At 33.6% G+C, this 21,367-nt stretch overlaps 3 protein-coding genes across 7 annotated transcripts in view; 1 reads left to right on the forward strand and 2 right to left on the reverse strand.

Moving 5' to 3' along the window:
* unc-13-4A (BAI1 associated protein 3) overlaps positions 1-5,837 on the forward strand; it is a 91,884-nt gene extending 86,047 nt beyond the window's left edge. For all 3 annotated transcript variants that reach the window (XM_086910214.1, XM_086910212.1, XM_086910213.1), the window contains 4 exons: positions 75-269; positions 378-622; positions 2,707-2,915; positions 3,269-5,837. In XM_086910214.1, coding sequence (XP_086766340.1) covers positions 75-269; positions 378-622; positions 2,707-2,915; positions 3,269-3,363 — 744 coding nt within the window. In that variant the 3' untranslated portion in view covers positions 3,364-5,837. The remainder of the gene's footprint in view (positions 1-74; positions 270-377; positions 623-2,706; positions 2,916-3,268) is intronic.
* Positions 5,838-5,993: 156 nt separating this feature from the next.
* LOC100869626 (dynein axonemal light chain 1) lies at positions 5,994-8,685 on the reverse strand. Its single transcript, XM_003692980.4, has 4 exons — positions 8,242-8,685; positions 7,382-7,679; positions 6,476-6,753; positions 5,994-6,308 (listed from the first exon to the last, which is right to left on the reverse strand). Exons 2-4 carry the CDS (start codon positions 7,578-7,580, stop codon positions 6,183-6,185), a joined length of 603 nt encoding a protein of 200 aa, XP_003693028.1. The 5' UTR covers positions 7,581-7,679; positions 8,242-8,685; the 3' UTR covers positions 5,994-6,182.
* A 393-nt stretch (positions 8,686-9,078) lies between these two features.
* Positions 9,079-21,367, reverse strand: part of Rgk3 (Rad, Gem/Kir family member 3) — a 61,659-nt gene continuing 49,370 nt past the window's right edge. For all 3 annotated transcript variants that reach the window (XM_086910219.1, XM_086910218.1, XM_003692978.4), the window contains 3 exons: positions 15,992-16,074; positions 14,858-15,041; positions 9,079-14,080 (listed from right to left, as the gene is read on the reverse strand). In XM_086910219.1, coding sequence (XP_086766345.1) covers positions 13,791-14,080; positions 14,858-15,041; positions 15,992-16,074 — 557 coding nt within the window. In that variant the 3' untranslated portion in view covers positions 9,079-13,790. The remainder of the gene's footprint in view (positions 14,081-14,857; positions 15,042-15,991; positions 16,075-21,367) is intronic.

A 21,367-nucleotide genomic window follows, 5' to 3' on the forward strand; every position in this document is an offset into this window, starting at 1 on the left:
TTTAAATATTTATCAATAGATAAAGAAAGAATTGATATTGGTATAGTTTAATTTATTGAAAAATTTTTATACAGGATAAACCAGCGATGTTTTACGAAAGACTTCACGAGGCTCTTGATTTATTAGTGAAATTCTTCCACGAGGATGAAAAAGGTTTGTCATATGAAGTACTACACTGTCAAAGTTTCTTGAATGTCGAAGAACGTCTTCAGTATCACAAAATGGATACAACATTTTTAATTGACCGATTTTATCGACAACGACTTCAGGTTAATATAAAATATAAAATAAATAATTTTTCCTTTTTTTAGAAACATATTTTTAATTATACTATAAACAAATTGTAATTTAATATAATAAATTAAAATTCATTTCAGGACCAACTAAATACCGTATCCTCTGAGTATGGCGTTCTAACAGTGAGAGCATATTTAAATCACGACTCTTTATGCGTCGAAGTTATAAATGCCAGAGACGTGATACCGCTAGATCCAAATGGTTACAGTGATCCTTTCGTGATAATCGAACTGTTGCCACGAAGAATCTTTGAACACTGTGCCGAGCAGCACACCAACGTGAAAAAGAAAACTTTGAATCCTATGTTCGACGAATGTTTTGAATTGTAAGTATTTTTATTATTCGATAGAAATATATTCTACGTGTAGAAAACTTTTAATTTTGAAAATAGAAAAATTTCATTTCATCTTATTCGGATTATATTTTCCTACAAAATCAAAATTTTTTAAATTTTTATCTGTATTTATAATTTGGGTATCAGAAAAATAAAAGACACTCAATATTTTTCTTGGATTTTTAAAACATCATTGTATTTTAAACTTTACAATTTTACAAACGGAAAAATATAATCTAAAGAAAGTTGTATATAAAAAATTTATAGAATTTTATATATATTTATTTGTTTTATATTTATCTTTTTATATTATTATTGCATCCGCAATTTATAAAAAAAATATAAAAATACATATAGAATTTAACGATATATGGAAATATAAAGTACACTTTGTTCATGAGAAAAATTTAGGTACATTTTTCTTTATTATTGAATTAACATTTCTAAATATTGAAAAGTTGCCGCGCTTTCTGTTCTATAAATTGTCGATAAGTTAGACAAGAATTATTAAAAACTTCGGTCAGCGCCATCTCGCGTTTGGACGCGAGAAGCTTCGACTTGTTATTAGCATAGCAGGATATATAAGGAGGTATACGTACTCATAAACAAGGAGCGCAATAATGTGCAAGAGAGACAGAAAAAAAATATGGCGCCAGAAAGAAAATTAATTAATTAACAATTTTCTGTTGAAAATTTCTAAACTTTTAAATTTGTATCTTGAAGCTAGAACTCGAAACAAGTTTCTCATATAAATTTTAATGAGAAATTCTTTTTAATTAATTATTTATTAAAAATTAATTCATCATATCGTTGCGATTGATATAATATAATACGTTTTTCATTAATTTAACATTTTTATGAGATTTATTTTTAGATATGAATGTATATATCTTAAATATTGATTCATCTCCTACGTTCACGTATAATTTATATTCGTAATTTTATTGTTATTTATACAAATAAATTGATTGTTTGTTATTCAAGTCTGGAGTGAGAATTCGCGACTAAGATATTCTTTAAAACAATTGTTAATAAAAAATTATTGGAAAAGAAGTTTAAATTAAAATTGTTAAAAGAAACTTGTCTGAAGTTCTATCTTTAAAATACAAGCTTAAAAGTGCATACATTTTTAGTAGAAAATTAATAATTAATTGATTTTCAAGATGATATCTTCGATCTATTATGAAGTACGATGCATTAATCGTTAATAAATAATTAATGAAAAGGAAGCTCGCATTAAAATTGATACGAGAAACTTGTCCGAGGTCTTAATTTCAAGATGCAATTAGAAAATTATAGAAATTCTTAGTTAAAAATTAACAATTAATCATTTTTCAATATAGCGTCTCCCATGCATTGAGAAATATGACGAATTAATTGTTCATAAATAATTAATTGAAAGAAATTTTTCGCTAAAATTTATATGAGAAACTTGTTAGAAGTTTCAACTTTAAGATGCAAATTTAAAAGTTTAGAAATTTTCAGCGGAAAATTAATAATTAATTAATTTTCTCCCTAGCGCCATCGAAATATTTTCTCTCTCCTTGTCGCACACTATTGCTCTCCTTGTTTATGAGTACGTATACCTCCTTATAAATCCTGCTATGCTAATAACAAGTCGAAGCTTCTCGCGTCCAAACGCGAGATGGCGCTGACCGAAGTTTTTAATAATCCTTGCCTAACTTATCGACAATTTATAGAACAGAAAGCGCGGCAACTTTTCAATATTTAGAAATTATTAATTATGATAATAAAGAAAAATCTGCAACTGTTTCAAATGAAATTAGAAATTAAATAAACATTGAAAAATTAATCTTGGAAAAAAAGTATATATTAATATACGAAAAATATAAATGTGAGAAATATAAATTTTTATAAACCATCCGAACTACATCTTAACATCAAATCATATCTCGAGGTATACCCAAAAATTATTATATACTTTTCTAAATATAATTTCTGAGTCAAAAGTTATGATTTTTTTTTTTTTTTTTTGCTTTATTAGATAATTATTCATATTTTCACATATCTTTTACATATTTTTCTGTCGTTAAATCACGAATCCTTGTTCGTAGCTCTGTGAGCGTGGACCAGTGTCGAAGTCCAGATGCCATGGTGCTGTTCACCGTAATGGATCACGACGTCCTCACGGCGAATGACTTCGCGGGCGAAGCATTCTTAGGATTGAGCACGATACCTGGTGTTACCGACACGAACGCCAGCATAGACAATTTCCACGGCCTCAAACACACCGAATTACCTTTGATGCATCAAAAGAATCGAAGTAAGCTCGATTCATTTAATTTCTTGAAGCTTGGCAATCGAAAGAGGCGAAATAGAAACGTTATATTTGTTCGAGGAATGGTTTTTGTAAGATTAATTGATACTTTATTAAATGCTAGTGTGATTTTTGTGTCGTTGGAAGGGTAAAACAATTTTAGTGACCAATTAAGATTAGATCAAATATGGATTCGAAATTTAAAGTCTGGTTTGATCTGACATCGTTATTCCATTGCTGATATATTTATGCAATCGCGGTTACGTAAATTAAATATTGTCATAAAGAATCATTAAGAATTTTTTTGTTCTTCGTTTCAAAAATTTATTATACGTTAATTAAACTATCCTTCATTCCAGATCATCCGATTCTCCAGATTCTGGAGACGAGGGTCGGCGACAAGATGGCCCTCGACTTCGTGAAGAAGCAGAAGCAACGATTCGCCTCGACGTAAAACGGGGGGCTGACGAGAAACGAAACAAGAGAGCAGCACCGCGGAAAAGGGAAAAATTTCGGTTGTTTAAAGGATCGATGTTAAAATTTCGATAATCGAAAGAAGAAGGAAGAAAATAAAATGAAAAAAAAAAAAAAAAAAAAAGAAAGAAAAGAAAAGAGAAGCTAAAGGAGAAAAACAATCCATCCCCGCGGAAAGCTCGTCGACTCTCTTTCCCTCGTTTCACCCTTGTCAGACATTTCTCAGTGTAAATCGTGTTGAATATAATCGGTGTTGGTAACTAAAGAAAATTAAATAATACAGAAAGGAAACGAAATATATAGAGAGAGAGTAAAAAGAAAAGAGAGAGAGAGAGAGAGAGAGAGCATATGTATATTATCAGAACTATTTTTGTGTGGACAGAAAGAAAAAAAAAAAAAAAATCCGATCGCAAAAAGAGCGAGATATAAAAAGAAGAAAAATATTGTTAAAAAAAAAAAATCGTTTAAATTTGTCAGCGTGATGTGTCTAAGGATAAATGTTAAGAAAAAAAAAAAAAAAAAAAGAAAAAAAAAAGAAAAAAAAAATGCTATCGTCGAGACCGTCGAAAACTCGAAGCAATGCTAAACGGCCATGACACAGGAGTAAAACGTTTCGAAAAAACGGGGGGGAGGGACTCTTCTTCTTTTTTCGAGATCAAAAACGAAAGATCAAAACAGGGGATGGCAGGGAGATTTCATTACGAATCTCGATACGTCCATCGAAGGGGAAGTGTCTCGTTGCTCCCTTTAAATACAAATTTATAAACCGATAATAAATAAACGAGGAAATGGGATGAATTGAAATAAATATATGTGTACAACGCGCCATGTTATTGAAAGTAACGAAATATTCATCGCCGATTCGCATCGCCTCGACGATTACAAAGCAAATCCCGCAGAGAGTCGATATACGATATTTTTCTTACTCATCATTGGCTAATGTCTCTTTCTATCTTTCCACCGCGTCGTTTCTCACTTCTCGATCCAGTATAATTATAATCCAGCGACACTTTTATCCCGATCTCGCGCGCGTATTAAACGCAAGGTGAGGCAGAAGCGAGCGTAAATGTTTGAGGAAAAGCGTCAACTTAAACCCGTTCAAACTAAAAACCTGGGGGAAAAAAAAAAATCTCATCGGATGGATTCAACGATCATTGGATTTCATCGATGAGAAACTCTTCTCGAAACAGTTTCTCGAAGTTGCAAATACTTTTGCACGTCCCTTCGCGCATACTCGCGCGAGTTCGGATTCTTTCGTCGAATCTCGCATCGCGACGGAAATTTCGGCCGAAATCGAAACAGGTTGAAATGATCGATCTAAAAAAAAAAAAAAAGAAGTAAATAAGAAATAAGAAGAGGGGGAAAAAACGAGAATGGAATTGACGAAAGAAGGAAGGGAAGAAAAGAGAGAAATGAAAATTCGATGATGGACGAACGATGATCTCTTGCGCCCGTGTTGCACGTGTACGTAAGGATGTATACGCGGATAAACCACCACATACACACACGTTACACGCATATGTATAATGAATTTAATCGAATAATTAAGAAAAAAAACCGGCGAAAGTGTCTGTACACACCTTATCCTCGCGTATATCTGTGCCCCCCTCTTTGTCGGGGATGATCGCGGTGTTTGATTTTGCTCGTACAATCTGAAATCTTTCTACACACCTGTTTCTCCCTGATAAACTCTCCTCTCGACACGCCGCGTTTCGTGTCTCTAAATCGAATCGATCGATTCGACGAAATTCGGACGAGTGATCAAAGATTCGAGAACAATTCGCGAAACAGTCTCGCCTTTTTCTCGAATCTCGATCGTTAGTTAGCCTAGTCCCTTTGAAAAAGATGTGGAAGGCAGGGTGTAAAGTGGCGGGGGATAAATAAGAAGAAATTAGATGCGAGGACAACGATCGATTGGCGACCAAAAAGTAACTAGGAACATAGATCTCGGTATGGGGAAATGTGAACGACAAAACGCACACTCGTCAATTTTTCTATTGCACCGTTTATTCACGCGCGTCTCGTTTGCGTCTACATACACACGTACGTACGTACACACGCGAGAATAATAAAAATAATTTAAAAAAAAAAAAAAAAATAATAAGAAACGAATAAAAAAAAAGAAAGAAAGAAAGAAAAATGAAGAGAAACTGGAGGAGAAGATCGACGAAGAAATCTTCGTATCTATATCGCGAACGCCTTCGAAAAATATAAGAGGATATGAAAAGAAATACGTGAAAATGAATTTAAGAATATATATAATGAAAATGATGAAGAAGAAAAAGAAACGATGATCTCTCAAAAATGTCGTCTGTCCGATCCTCGGTATTATCTCGTGCATCGAATCCAATCGAACTCTATTTGCTTTTTTCAACCTTTTACAATCACCAGAAACGTATGTACGATTTGTCTTGTATCGTAAGACGAATAAATTAATATAAATGTACGAAATTATCGCTGTGTCCCATTTACTTACATAACCTCACTTTCCTCGATTCACTTCTATTTTATATTATAGAGATATGTTTCTCTTTCGTGTTGTGCAAAAGAGATATGCTATGCTCTTTTTTTATATCTTTTTTTTATCGCAAAGAATGATCGAATTATTGATTGATTTTACAAAAATATTTATTTTACAACTTTGTACATGTATACTTGCATACAAAATTAAAATCGCATAGAAATAAAAATAATAGAAAAAGTAAACGGACGAGAAATAAATAGCTTATCAAATAAATTATAAAATAAAATATAAAAATATAGCAATCGAAAAAAGATTTATAAACAATCCACTGGTCTTCATATTTGCACAGGACTGTCAAGTTGCAACGAAGTCTCTGTTTCCTCTGTTCGTATGATCAATTCACCGTCTAATTTTTCTAACATTGGCAGACGTTTAGCTACCTCCGATTTCCAGATTTCAACCTGAAAATTAAATCAAACATCGTCGTCGAATTTTTCACTCCTTCAATCAAACAAAAAATATTAAACTCGTAATAAGATTTTTATTCTTTTGATCATAACCTAATTCTTTAAATTACGAAAATGACCATTACAATGATCGCGAGCTCAAGGATCAAGAGTGAAATTACCTCGAGACTCTCGTACAATGGATTTCCGACGAAAAGTAAATCACGAAGATTCGTGAGTTCCTGAAGTCTATTGAACTCGTGCCAATCTTTGACCAGGTTATTCGACATGTAGAGGACGCGCAAATTTTTCATCGCGTTGATTCCCTTCATTTTCTCGATCAGGTTGTACGAAATCCAAAGTTCCTCGAGAGTGTCGCCCAATGGCTCCAATCCGGCGAACGATTTGATCAGATTGCGGCCCAACGCGAGGATCTTCAGATTCTTCAACGTTCCGATTCCTGTTTCGACAATTTTTTTAATTTCATTTTGATTCGACTGAAAATTTTAAGAAGGTAATTTAATAATCGAATTTCACCATTTTATCAAAGTTTCAAGCTAGTTAAAGGACAAAAATTAACAAGGATCAAATTTGTTAATTTAAAGAACGATTATGAGACTCTTGTAAGAATAAATTAAACCAGAAAATGATTAAAGAGAGGATATGTGGATTTCAAAATATAACGAATCCAAGAGATGTTTGCACGATGTTTAGAAAGATCCATTTATAATCGAATTTTCGTTCGATCTAGTCGTATTAATCGTGATGCGATTAAACGTCAATTAAGGAAGTCGACCAGTAACTACGATCCATTTCTCGTGACCCGCAACGTAATTCCATTTACGTGAAATTATTTGCCCAGTCAATTTCATTATTCTCGATCATAAATTCGAATTAATGAACACTTCGCGATACGTATTCGAATTATTCGAAACAATCGTTGAATTCTTCGAATTTAAACGGAGACGTGTATATATATTACGATTAGAATGAAAAATCATCGAATTCGAAAGTAATTTCAATTTCGAGAAATTTAAAGAATAAGCGGTAAAAATAACGAAATATGGAGTGAGAAAAGATACGTTTACCCGCAATCTTTTCGATCATATTCGTCGAGAGGGAGAGCTTTTCACAATTGACCAAAACCGCCAGAGAATTGTCCATTTTTTCTATGGGCGGCCATCGAAAGCTGAGGATCATTTCCTTCGCGGTCGAGGCGTCTTGTTTATTCTCTTCCTCCCACATTCGGATCGCCTCTTTGCAGCTGGTCGGTTTCGTCGTACTCATGATTTTTCTTAATGGATCGAATTTATCCACGATTATGAACGAATCGGATTTTTCTCGAAAAACTGGACGATATTTGCTGGATATAATTTAAAGGGAACTCTGTGGAAATAAACGAATCCAGGAATACGCAAGGAGGAATCGAGTTTGAATCGAGTTTCAGCAAATACCCGCGTGGGTAAATAGAAGGGAGGGGAAATATGTGCATACGCAAGGGTGTATACGCAAGAGAAATGAAACGTGTTTTGTGGAAAGAGTTTTTCCTTTCTTTCGTAAAAAAAAAATATATATATATATATATCTTGTTTTTTTTTCTTTAATCAATTTTTTTTAGCTTCTCATTTTTGCCACGATTTCTTCTGTTTAGTTCTCAAAATATTTAAAATACGTGAAGTACAAGTAAAAGAATGAAAATCTCTGACTCAATATACGAAAATTAATAAATACAGTTAACAATTAAATTGTCTAAAAAGAACTTAAAAAAAAAAAAAAAAAATCCTTCTTCCAAAAAATTTCTCCATTATTCTTCCTTAACTTTAACAAAAATTTGCCTCTCAAATCAAAAACTCGATTGAAAATCCAATTCGTTTCATATCTACGCGAAGATACACCCTATGTATAAGAAAAGTTCAAAAATTCCTCCCTTCACGCATGTCAAACTGACCATGAATATTCAATTCGAAATTTCCATCGACGTGAAACTTCGATACTGTCAATTCCTCGCAATTTTCCCCGCAATTTTATCCAGCATAAGTAACATGTTTCACTCTTCGAAATTTTTGACGCTTTTATATCGTTTGTTATCGTTTATCCGAGCGCTCGAGGTTAACGGGGAATTCGAGCTTCGTTTTCCTTTGTGGCAAACTGCCACGAACTGGAGCCTGGTAATATCTGGCACCAATCAAAATAATCGATGGCCAAGGCGCATGCGTTCGGCCCGCCGGATTATTTATCAACCGAGCATCCCCAACGAGATTTACGACGGTGTATAACATTGAAAAAGTACAGGTCTTTGAGCGCGGAACCGTGTGTGCCTTACTTATCGAAAAAGTTCACGGCTCTCTCTGCGATCTAAAATCAGAAGCCGAGTACGATTTTGAAACTTTCATTTCGTTCACTGTTCTTACGTGGGCACACGAAGGATCGGTAAAACTTCCAATACGAAAGAAGAAGAGGAAGATATCTTGAAAAGTAATAAAGAAGAGAATAGAGAAATTAACAGATATTGGAAAATTAAGTCGAATTAGAAAGTATATAGCTATATAAAATATAAATAGAGAGGATGAAATACCAATAATCCCAATTATTCCTCAGAGAGAGAGAAAAAAAATCGTCATGGATCGCTAGTAGCTTGTCTTTTGATCAAAGCAAAAGTAAAAAAAAAGGTGTAAATCGCAACAAGAAGAAAAGGATCTCGCTTCTAAACTCGAAATTAAAGTTAAAAAAAAAAAAAAATGGGAAAGAAATGGGAAGAAACGCGAGAAGAAAAATACAAATGATCGACAGTTCGAATGTCACTTCTTTATTATCACCCAATTACACAATAATCCCTCGGGATTAGAGCCATTCGTTACCCATTGGATGACGCGTGTTGCCTTACATTAAAATATACCGCACATATACAACGTGTCCAAGAATTGGTTCATTGGTTCTTTCTCATCTCCGTTGTCTTTCCCTTGCCTCGTAAATCGAGTCGTTCGATAGATCCCCTATCGGCCGAAGAATTGGCAGTATTGTCACGGTCACGCACAACCACTCGCGCAAAAAAGAACGAACGAACGATGATAACGTTTTCATACCTTTTTTTTTTTTTTTTTTTTTTTTTTTTAATAACAACATCGAAATTGAATTTCGCCTTGGGAACAGTAGTTAATCGGTAGACATCGATGAAAGTGATCATTGAAAGTGGATATTCGTTCAAACGAGATTCGTGCCATATATAATCACGAACAAGAGACGTTTTTATTTTCATTTATTTTCATTTAAATTTTCAGTAAATTCTTCGAATTTCCGTTCGTTGACAAAGTTCATGGAAGATGGATTTTCAGATTTTCGATTTGATTATCCACATTCTCTCGAATATCGAAACGAAAAAGAAGAGGGGAAATGATAAGAAGAAACGAAGAAAATAAGGAGAGGGTGTTTACGATCGATCCTCGAAACTCGAATCTTAAAGGCTGTTCGTGAGAGTGCTTTCGTTTTTTCTTTTTTTTTTTTTTTTTTTTTTTCTTACATTTTTTGGAAAATTATTCTACAATTATTCTACTCGTTATCCAAGTAGAGGAGTATAATTCCAATTAAAATGGATAGATTCATTTTTGCAAAGATATTTTTTTTTAACCAAAATATAGAATAGGAATAGACGAAATTATAATCTCGTAGAAAGTTTTCGAGAGTTATGGAGGTTCGATCGTGGAAATGAAGAAACAGATAAATAAATAAAAAAAAAAAAAAAGAATAGATATAAAGTTTATAAGCACGGTACAACGAATTATCAAAAATTAATAAGAGCATACTTTTGCAGTATCGATATATCGTTTCATGGTTACACTGTTCTATTTTTTTGGGTTAAGACTTACATCGAGTAGTTTTTAGCTTAAATTACAAAAATACACAAAGGCACTTGATAAGAATTCCCTTTTCCTTTCCTCTCTCTTTGTCTCTCTCTTATTTTCATCCTTGCTCGAGTCATGCTTTCATAGAATTCGATCTTTTGATTTCTTTTTCTTTTTTTTAATTAAATTAATTCAAGAATACTAGCAATAATGACGCAAACCGATGGCAAACGACAATACCTTGGCTCGTTTCGCAATTGATAAAAGATAGAGGGAATTAAACGATCGACATAACAATGTCATTAATTCGCCATTAATTTTCGAACAAAGTTTATCGACAAAGGAATAATTTTCACTTAAATTTATACCTTTTTTCGTTTTTAATTTTACCGTCTTTCTCTTTTTTCTTTCTTCCATTTTTGCTTTTAATTTTTTTTTTTCTTTTTTATTTTTGATTTTTACAGTGCTGTAAGAAGATAGCCTCGCGATCTGATGAGTTAGAAGGATGCATTTCTTAAATCGCGTAATTTCCTTTGATTTTTATTTTGATTTAATTTCACCTCGAATTTGATTCTTATTCTACTTTCAGAATTTATGGTTATATTGCTATTGATTTTCACAATCTCCCATTCAATTATTCAGATGATAATAAATTAATCATCAAATTCATTTTTCATTTCAAATTATCCTACTTGGATGGAAGAAGATTATGAACTATTAAAATGAGAATTTCTTTTACTCGTTTCTTCTCAAGCTTAATATCTATCTTGAATTTCATCCAAATTTTCGTCGACTTGAAAGTTTACCTTTTTCTAACCTAATATTTTCCATCTACCAAATTAACCAAACTCGAAACTTCATCGACTTCACTTTACATTACTTTGAGACGTTTAATACTATAACACGTAGTAAAATTCATTTTTAATATCTCGTTTCGAATCACGATTTAATTACACTTTAAATCATTTTTAGAAAATGTAATACTGTTCCCTATAACTATTTTTTTTTTTGTCTGTGAATTAATATCACTTTTCATTATTCTCGATTGTTTCCAATGTTACACACTTCTTAGAATAGCTTATAAACTGTTTCAATTTTTATTTAAACGTATGAACCTCGTTTCTATTTTTTTTTTTTATCCTACAGCCTTGCAGCTTGGCCCCTGAGACGGATATACCGCTCGAACTATACTTGTTACAACACTGTTTTAGATATATAAAGTGTTCAAGGAATCTGGTTCAAGAATGCTGATACATTCATTTTTAATTAAAAAAATGAAGAAAGAAAAAAAGGAAGAAAAAAACAGAATACGTAACAAAGGATAAAAAATGAAAAATTGTGGAAAACTATATACACAAAAGAATTTTATTATTTTATCGTGTATAGCTATTTACAAAAGATGGCGTACAATAAATAAAATTAATAATAGTGATGATAAGAAAAAGTTTGTTGCTTTTTTCCAAAAGAATTGATTAGTAAAATTACACGAGTAAAACCACTTCTTGAACCATCTTTTTTCCTGACACCCTATATATACGGATATATTTATACATATGTAATTCGGATATACATAGGCGTAGAGATCGCAGAAAATAGACAATGGATATATACGTGTATATATATATATATATATGTGCGCGCGTATGTGTACATATGTTCTTTTTTTTTTCGTAAAATGTTCCCCAAAAAAAAGGAATATTCTTCATAGTACCCGTTCTTTTTTAAGGAAAACACGCAATACAACAACACGTCAATCGTTTAACGATACATCTACACAAAACTAACGTAGACTTATGCTTGATCGTACATCAGGAATATAGTTATATGTATATGCGTGTAGTAGAGACATATTACACTCCCGCTTAAAAGTCTTTGGACATTTATTGTATCTGTCATTATCAACGTCGATCGTAACTTTTTATCAATTGCTATACTTTCTTTTTAAGAGAAAATTAAAAGAAGAAGCGTCCTGAGTCTTCTAAAAGGGAGTGCATTTTTATTTATATTTATAATAATATAACACACGTATCCAACTTCTCTTCTTTCCCATTTTTTTTTTTTTTTTTTTTTTTTTTTTTTATATTCCTTCCTCTCATCTTTTTCTTCCCTTTCCTCTTATATAGATACACAGATCTGTTAAACTTATCAGTATATACAATTCGGATTAAGAAGATTAGATTGGTCTTATTGTACAGTAACGACAGTAACATTATTGGCCGCTAATTCATGCCATGGTCCAATTTAAATTCCTTCGTATCGACTAGATTTCAACTCCTCCTCTTCTCTCTTATAGATATTTATATATATATATATATATTTTTTTTAATCTTTTTCTCGAGTCTCGCTAGGGTTCCTCCTTTCGATTAACCCTTTGACTACATTTCTTTCGATTAAATCCCCCGCTTCTTTTAAATTTCATCTGGCCCTAAGAGCCATTTGAAATTATTTATTAGTATAAAAAATCGAGGTACGCGGAAACACGAAAATTAAATTTGTATATCGATTTATTTTTAAAATTGTAATCTTTCATTGCGCAATTTAAATGGCGATAATTAAACAATTTGTATTATTCATCGATCTTTCTTATTTTCACAATTTTCAATTCGCAATTTGCGTTTATTAAACGTGGAAAGACAAATGAATATTTTACGAAGGAAGTGATCAGAAATAATAGGATTATCAAAGGATTAATCAAATCGTGCGCACATTAAATTTTGCCTCGAAGAACCAAAGATGTGAAATATTTCTCGTTCGTATACGTAAAACGAATACCAGCACAGACGACTTAACAAACTTATTCTTACAGATATTACGATAGATATCGAGGGAATCCTCGACGGAAATTTATTAAAAGCTAACAATTAAAAATTAAAAATTAATCGTCGAGAAAGAGAAACAAACGTTCGTTTGATCTAATTGGCACTTTGATCGCACTCCGATTTTTTCCAAATTTTCCAATCCCGTGATTATTGAATGGCCAATTTGTCGAATTGAAAATAGCTAAAGAAGAAATTGAAATTAACTTAAAAAAAAAAAAAAATATGAAAAAAACTTCTATATCATATTTATTAACATTCTTATTATTTACAACATACAATTAACACCTTAAGCCACCCAAGCATTTTCAATTCAATTCAGATAAAAATCCAAACAATTCCAAAAAAAAAAAAAAAAACTACCGTATTACTTTCCAATAATTCCAATTTTTCTACATTCAAACATCCAATTCCCCTTTCAAATCCTTGTCCAATCCTAAAATTCCCCCTAAAAATTTCTCCATCGAAATGAAATAAAACAAGCACGATAGGATTGTTTTTCCACGGATAGTCTCCACGGAACAAAAGGAGCATCTCATGAATATTTAATAATCAAATTGGCCATCCGTATCGAGACCTACCACTACCCTACCCCCTTGAACGAAATTCAATCTCCATCGGATTCCAATCATACCTGGCTGGCTGGCATGCCAACAACAGTTTTCGAGAGTTCGCACGCAGCTCCTTGTGGAAGTATCGTGGATTAAGCAGTTTATTCGTGATTTTGTTACAATTATTGTACCAAGTAGACCGCTCTTACTACAATCTACGTCCTCAGGTACGACGCCATAGATTAAGAAAAGAGGAAAAAGAAAAAAGAGGGGAAAAAAGAAAGAATCTCCTTAGAGGACGTGAAGGTTCTCGCAGTTCTTGAACTTGCTGTCCTCTTTGCCGAACAGCCACGTCAACATCTGTCTGGCCTTCATGCTCGCCCGAACCACACCCCTCGACTTGTACCAGTGGCCGCTACCCTCGCTGGCTCCGTTCCCTCCCCGATTCTCCGACACGTTGCTGCTGTTCTTCAGACGTATCTGATTCAGGATCCCGACCAGCAGATGGTCCACGTTGTGGTTGATCCCGACCGACACCTCGATGAACTTCACCCGATACGTGCACGCCATGCACTTGCCATCTGCATCAGGGATAAGCAAAAAAAAAAAAAAAAAAAAAAAAAAGGATTAGAGAGAAATTAGAGAGGAAGGAGGGTGTATCTGTAAGACGGAGGATGGAAAAAGGGGTCGAGGCAAGAATAGGGAGAGGAGGAAGATGTTCGTCCTCCAATGAGACGATTTTTTGTTTAGATTCCGAGTTCTTTTGTGTCAAAGTTCTATTGTATCCGAAACACAAGTTTTATCATCGAAGTTTCGTAGCGGTTTCGGGGTTTATTGCAAAGTTATAAAGGAATGATTTGTGCATAGATGTGTAGCGAGAAGAGGAGGATTGAAGTTAATTGTTGTGAGAAAGGGAATGGAGTTCTGAGAAAGACATTTTATGGAATGTTTTAATTAATTATAATAGGAAATTTTTTGTATTCAAGACACAAGTTTTATCATTGAAGTTTTGTAGATTTATTGCAAAGGGGAGGGGGTGATTTGTGTGTGATAGATGTGTAGCGAGAAGAGGAGGATTGGAGTTCTGAGAGAGACATTTTACGGAATTTTTTTAATTAATTGTAGGAAATTTTTAATCCTATTTGAAGCGAGATAAAAAGATGACTTTTTTTTCTTTGAAATATAACGAAAGATAGGAAATATAATTTAAAATTGGAGTCTATTGCTAAAAACGCCTGTGTAAAAAATCTCAGTATCAGCTCCTTGGTCGTGTTACGTGTCTGATCGTGCATAGTCCGCTATCACTCGTGAAAGCGAAATTTTGGGAATTTTTTTACAATCCATTAATAAATACCAACCTTGAGAAGAAACTACCCTTGATCGAACGAGATCCACTTTGTTACCGACTAATATAGTCGATTTTCCTCGATGAAAATCCTGGTCGTGAAGACGTTCCAGATATTCTTCCGCTCTCTGAAAGGATGCCTTATCAATCACGGAATACATTATGACAAAGGCATCCAGATTCTTCTCCAATTCCGTCTTTTTGAAACAGAAATATAAAGGACAGTTTTAGCAGATAAGAACCAACTAAGCAGGCAGGTCTGTATTCGTGTTTGTGTATCGAACATAATTATTCTTTTACGAAGAAATATTTGTTACGAATATTTCACACAGATTTTACAAAGTTGAAACAATGGTATTTATTATTTTCAATTATTTCGTCGATCGATTCTACAACAAAAATTCTCTCCCGTCGATATTATCGTATCATGCATTAAATCGATCAGATCGTATCGATAAAAAACAAAAAACAAACAATGAACAATGGAAAACAGAAAAATCAATTATCTACATCAGGACCAATAATTCTACATTTTCACGATTATTCTCTCGTTAAAAACATTTCTCTCGCAGTATCATTCCAGAATTTAAATTTCATGATATTCAATATTCGCGAAAAGAAAGGAAGGGAGAAAAATATTAAGAAAAATATGAGCAATCGAATAATTCCAAATGACACGAGAAACTAAATCCACGATGATGAATAATAGGGGACGAGCATTCAAGTTTTACGAATCAAATATGGCGTAAAAAGATCATTGACAAATGATCGTGTGAATTTCTAATTAACAAAGTAATCACTTGATTTTAAGTTTTATTTACAAGGAAAAAAGAGCAAGAAACAATACCGATTTAAATCAAAATACATGTTTTCAGATGTTACGTATCCATCATAAAATTTAAAATGCTTCTCGATAAATTTACAGAATGTTTCTCCATTGATTGTCTGCCTTACATATCTTGCTCGAATCCGTTTATTAAAAAGAGGATTTAAAATAATTTTAAACAGCACAGTTATACGTTACGTTGAAACAATTATACCTTTCACACATTCGAAAATGAATTTTGTTACGTTATTCTAATCGATTGTGCGATCCTTCGATCTAAAATATAAAGAAAAAAAAGGGGTTGAGGAGGAAGCGGCTCACCTTCGGGTTCGAGATGTTGAGGAATCTGAGCTCGCTCTCCTCGCCGTTCAGCATGACGAAAACGGATTGCTCGCTGGGCACATCTGAAACAAAGGGAGGGGAAAAAAAGAGAGATGAGCGACAAAGCAGTTCAAAGAGCGCGGTTAAAAGGGGGATCGAAAGGGAAATGAGGGGTGGATTGGCGAGGAAGAGGGGCGGAAGGAAGGAACCCCTTTTGATTTGCTGCCTCATTTGTTTTTCCTTCGACCCCTTCTGCGGCAAGGACGAGGAAAGAGGGGGAGGGGAGGAACCACAGCAAATAAACGAAGAAAATCCTCTATGTCTCTAAATATCTGTTTCATGGCTTCAACTTCCGGGCATTGTATCGACAGCATCGATTATTAATTTCAGCTATTATCAATTTGTCCCTCCAAAAAATTGGAGCAAAATTATTGTATTTTATAAAAAGGATTTTCGCAAATAATTTACAGCAATTTAATTTTTCTTCCTACCATACCTATTCAAATGACCGCTGCAAAGAAACATTTGTATCTTAATATAGAAAGAGATTTTAGCTAATTGGATATTAAGCAAAATATTTTCCTGGTGCTACAATAACGTGTGATCGGTTATATCTACACCGAATTTTGTGCTATTGTAAACTCATATGGCGATACAGTAACTTTGCATACAGAAGAAATTCTAAAGGAAATTTCAAAAATTTGACCGCGCGTGATAGGTTTAGTGTTAAAAAAAGAACGTAGAGCGAAGTGTAGAATCGTTTCGACCGATGAAAAAAAAAAAAAAAGGTGTTCCTTCGACGATCGGCTTCAGCACTCATAATAAACGTAATAAACCAGTCTGACTTCTCTTCGTTTACCAAATCTCCCCTCCTCCCTCATCAACGATCCCAATTTCATAATTAAAACAACGCCGACGAAGAGAAGCGACTAAGAGGTGGAAGAACTTTGGAGGAAGAAGTTTCAAGTCTCGTAAAACTCGAGCAGACGTCTAGATTGCGAATAGAAGGGCGAGCGAAAGAAAGAAGGAAGGAAGGAAGGAAGGAGGACAGACGTTGAACAGACGCGGAGGCTGTATGATGTACGTTTATAGCTTGGACCGGTGCAAAATTAACCACCGCTATTTCTGCCCGCCTGTTCCTGCACTTTTCTTTTTTACACACCTTCCTGGAAACCGGCGCGCCCGTTTCTCGTCCATCCTCCTCCCTCCCCCTCTCTTCGCAAGATCCTCCATCAGGGCGATCAACTTTCAACCGTTGAAAGGAGGCGTTTTAATTTTTAACACATTTTTAACGAGTAGTTTGTAGTGAATAATCTTTAAAATATATGTATGTACGTTAAATATTTATAAAGTTGCAATTGAAGTATTCTAATTTTTAAAGTAACGTTATTGAACCATTAATTTGTGATGTATTGTACGTTAAATATTTATAAAGTTGCAATTGAAGTATTCCAATTTTTAAAGTAACGTTATTGAACCATTAATTTGTGATATATTGTACGTTAAAAATTTACAAATTTGCAATTGAACTACTTTAATTTTTAAAGTAACGTTATTGAACCATTAATTTGTGATATATTGTAGGTTAAAAATTTACAAATTTGTAATTAAAGTATTTCAATTTTTAAACTATTAATTTGTGATATATTGTACGTTAAAAATTTACAAATTTGCAATTGAACTACTTCAATTTTTAAAGTAACGTTATTGAACCATTAATTTGTGATGTATTGTAGGTTAAAAATTTACAAATTTGTAATTAAAGTATTTCAATTTTTAAACCATTAATTTGTGATATATTGTACGTTAAAAATTTACAAATTGTAGCATTCCAATAAGTCACATTATGGAATTGTCAAGAAATTTGTGCAACTAAACCGCGAATAATTGTGAAGGAAGAAAGAAGAAGTTGGAAGGATGAAAAGAAAAATTTTGGAGGAGATCGCCTATTTCGTTCCCTCTTTTATTTTCCCGCGATACAAATGAATCGTCAACGAAAATCGTTGCCTTCTTGGCCTCGATCCGGATTCCACCGCAAAATTATCGCGCGAAACTCTCGACATCTGGCCCGATTTTTTTCACTCGTCGGATACTTTATCTCGCGTTTGTTCGATGCGAGAGTTTTTCTGTTGGTCGAGGGGCGGAAAATTGTTGGATAATTCCTCCCTTTCTTCATGAGTAGAGAATATATATATATTTCCGATTTATCTGGAATAAATATATCCTCTTCGAATAAAATTAATGACGAATATTTGAAACAATATATATTCCAATAAATTTCACACATAAAAATGTGAAATAATTTTCCTCACCACTGTTCTGTATTATCCCAGATAAATAGATTCAATTCATATTTGCAGCGAGAAATGATTAAATAACGGTATTCAACTTTCAGAATTTATAATTAACTCTCTCTCTCTCTCTTTCTCTCTTCTTTTTTAATTATCCTTCCCTTTTCAAAGTTTATTATTCCCCGTTTAATTAAAATCGAAAATAAAAAAAAGAACCGACGCCGCTAATAACGTTATAATCGTTAAATCGTGAAACGTGTCTCGCGTAAAATTGATAACGAAGGGGACATTTGTCGTACATGCATCGAGTCTCAAGTTTTTTTTTTTTCAAAAATGAAGAGCGCAATAAGAAGTGAAACTTTTGCAAACTTTCGAAGGCGAATAGCAATAGCCAAGCGAAGTTTCTTCTTTCTCGTCTTAAAACTTTCTTAACTTCTTGTATTATATCGGCTGCCACACACTCGATCCGAACTGACTCGAGAAGAAATATCATCTTCCGTGATCGTGACAAAGTTTTTAAAAAGAGAGAGAGAGAAAAAAAAAGAAAATAGAACGAGAATGACTTTGTAACACGAACACAAATACACAATTTCATCCGTACAATTTTTCTCACAAATAATCTGCGAACTAATATTACTTTTCTTTCTCTACGAATCCTTTCCTTTTCTTTTTTTTTTTACGAATCTTTTCTTATCTCATTTCTTATCAATTAAAAGAGATGCTGGCATAAGACAGAATTTTCTCGATCCGGTAATTAAAACACTGCGATTCCATTCAAGGATATTGGAATACAATGTGGCCAACGTTTCTCCCCCGAGAGTATCTTCGAGTCGATGAAAAGGGCGGCAGTACGCAGTCAAATTTGCATATTCACGAAGGCAGAAGAGTCGTTCCAGAAATTTCATCGTCCAAAGAATGCAATTACGCGGCTGGGAGCATGTTGATAATTGCGTCGAAGCAAATTGCGATACCGTTTCACTGATTATGAATTAACCACGCTGAAACATTTTGTGGATAAAAGGATAAAAGCACTTTGAAAGTGATCCGAGCATCATGATCCGGATAATCTTAATTTACATATCTTGTTTAACTTTTTTTTTTTTTTTTTTTAGGAAGGAATCAGAATTGCATTTTTGTATCTCGTTTAACCAAGAAAAAGATCAAGTTGAAGTATTAGAGCGTTAAAACAATTATTTTTGTATTGTAACAAGAATTGTATTGAAATTATCGAACAAAGCTGTCGAAATAACGAAAAAGAAAATGGTGATCTGCAACTGTGTTATTACAAAATACGAAAATCGGTATTTAGAGGATTTTATATTCGAATATGACACCTTTGAATCGTTTATGAGGCTTCGTAATTCGTCAGAAAGTCGGAATTCTTACATCTTTTGTCTCAAAATCAATAAAAAAATAAAAAAAACAGAAAATGATTGATCGCAATCGAAGACCACCGAATTGTCGCAATTTTCCACTCGAAAATTGGTATTCGAGAGTTTTCCAGTTGCGCTAAATTTGGATATGACGTGAGACCCATCAGGAAGAGCTCTGTGCAACCTCTTACTCGATTCGTCATGGTCATATTTATTCGCACGAAAAAAAGAGAACATAATATAAGATTACCGTAACAACATCGTCGTGATTTTTCGCATAAAAGAATTCGATATTCTCAGAAGATTCTCTCCTGAAACGAGTAACCATCCAGAGAGGCATAACCCTCGTCCAGCTGGTTACGAAGCGACCGATCTATGATCGTGAAAACTTTCGAAATAATCTTTGGATAGATTTTCAATAGGAGGGATGTAAGACCAGGATAAAAAACATGGGTTCGAAAGCGTGGAAAAACTCGAGTAAGAAGTGTCGCTGCTTTGAACGCTTCTTTCGTTACGACACATTTCGAAAAGATTTATCGGATCGTTAAAGAATTAAATTACACGCACAAATTTTCAACTATGCGTTTCCCTCGCTTTCATTTCCAGCCCGCGTAAATATAGAATCCGGATTGCTCCATCCCACTTGACGTCACGATCCTCGTAACCTTCCCAAGTTCTAAGTTCACAAGCGGCCCACGCTCATCTCGGGGAGAGGAATACGCCCTTACGACGCGTATCGCAATTTGCCGATATATCCCGATGTAATCGCCAGAGTTGGGCCATTAACCCAACCCAATTGCAAACTAAAGTTGTAAAAAATCTCGAACAAAGTTACTTTATTAAAATACTTGAATATTTAACCTCGACCGCTTGCCAGTTATTCACGATTATTATTACGTTTTGAACGTAATAAATTATCGAAGCAAGTTTATTCGTAACTTCAACCATTAAATATTCTCCCCATCGCTGTCCACGATCTTTCAAATTTGCAGTCGAACATAAACTGCCTTACCGAGCGTACTACTTTTCCTCCAATTAAAATCGAATGTTGCAAACCTAACCTAACTCCATCTATTTCGCATCACTCGCGATCAGAGTTGAAACTCGTTGAAAAAGTTTTAAGGTCGAAATTTCAAATAACTTATCGAAATATTTAAATAATATTTATTCGTATTATAGTTGATATCCTTTTTTTTCATTCACGATTATTATTACGTTTTGAACGTAATAAATTATCGAAGCAAGTTTATTCGTAACTTCAACCATTAAATATTCTCCCCATCGCTGTCCACGATCTTTCAAATTTGCAGTCGAACATAAACTGCCTTACCGAGCGTACTACTTTTCCTCCAATTAAAATCGAATGTTGCAAACCTAACCTAACTTCATCTATTTCGCATCACTCGCGATCAGAGTTGAAACTCGTTGAAAAAGTTTTAAGGTGAAAATTTCAAATAACTTATTGAAATATTTAAATAATATTTATTCGTATTATAGTTGATATCCTTTTTTTTCATTCACGATTATTATTACGTTTTGAACGTAATAAATTATCGAAGCAAGTTTATTCGTAACTTCAACCATTAAATATTCTCCCCATCGCTGTCCACGATCTTTCAAATTTGCAGTCGAACATAAACTACCTTACTTTTCCTCCAATTAAAATCGAATGTTGCAAACCTAACCTAACTTCATCTATTTCGCATCACTCG

This window comes from Apis florea, unplaced genomic scaffold (genome assembly GCF_048593485.1).
Source record: "Apis florea isolate Af1SG1 unplaced genomic scaffold, ASM4859348v1 contig_3170_pilon, whole genome shotgun sequence".
In the NCBI taxonomy this organism is placed as follows: Eukaryota; Metazoa; Arthropoda; class Insecta; order Hymenoptera; family Apidae; genus Apis; species Apis florea.

Excerpts from the sequence above, each read along its gene's own strand:
- LOC100869626 (XM_003692980.4), bottom strand. The coding sequence starts at position 7,580 with ATGAGTACGACGAAACCGACCAGCTGCAAAGAGGCGATCCGAATGTGG. Across the intron at positions 6,754-7,381 it reads TATGATCGAAAAGATTGCGG|GAATCGGAACGTTGAAGAAT; the intron begins GTAAACGTATCT and ends TTGTCGAAACAG. Across the intron at positions 6,309-6,475 it reads CATTGTACGAGAGTCTCGAG|GTTGAAATCTGGAAATCGGA; the intron begins GTAATTTCACTC and ends TTTAATTTTCAG.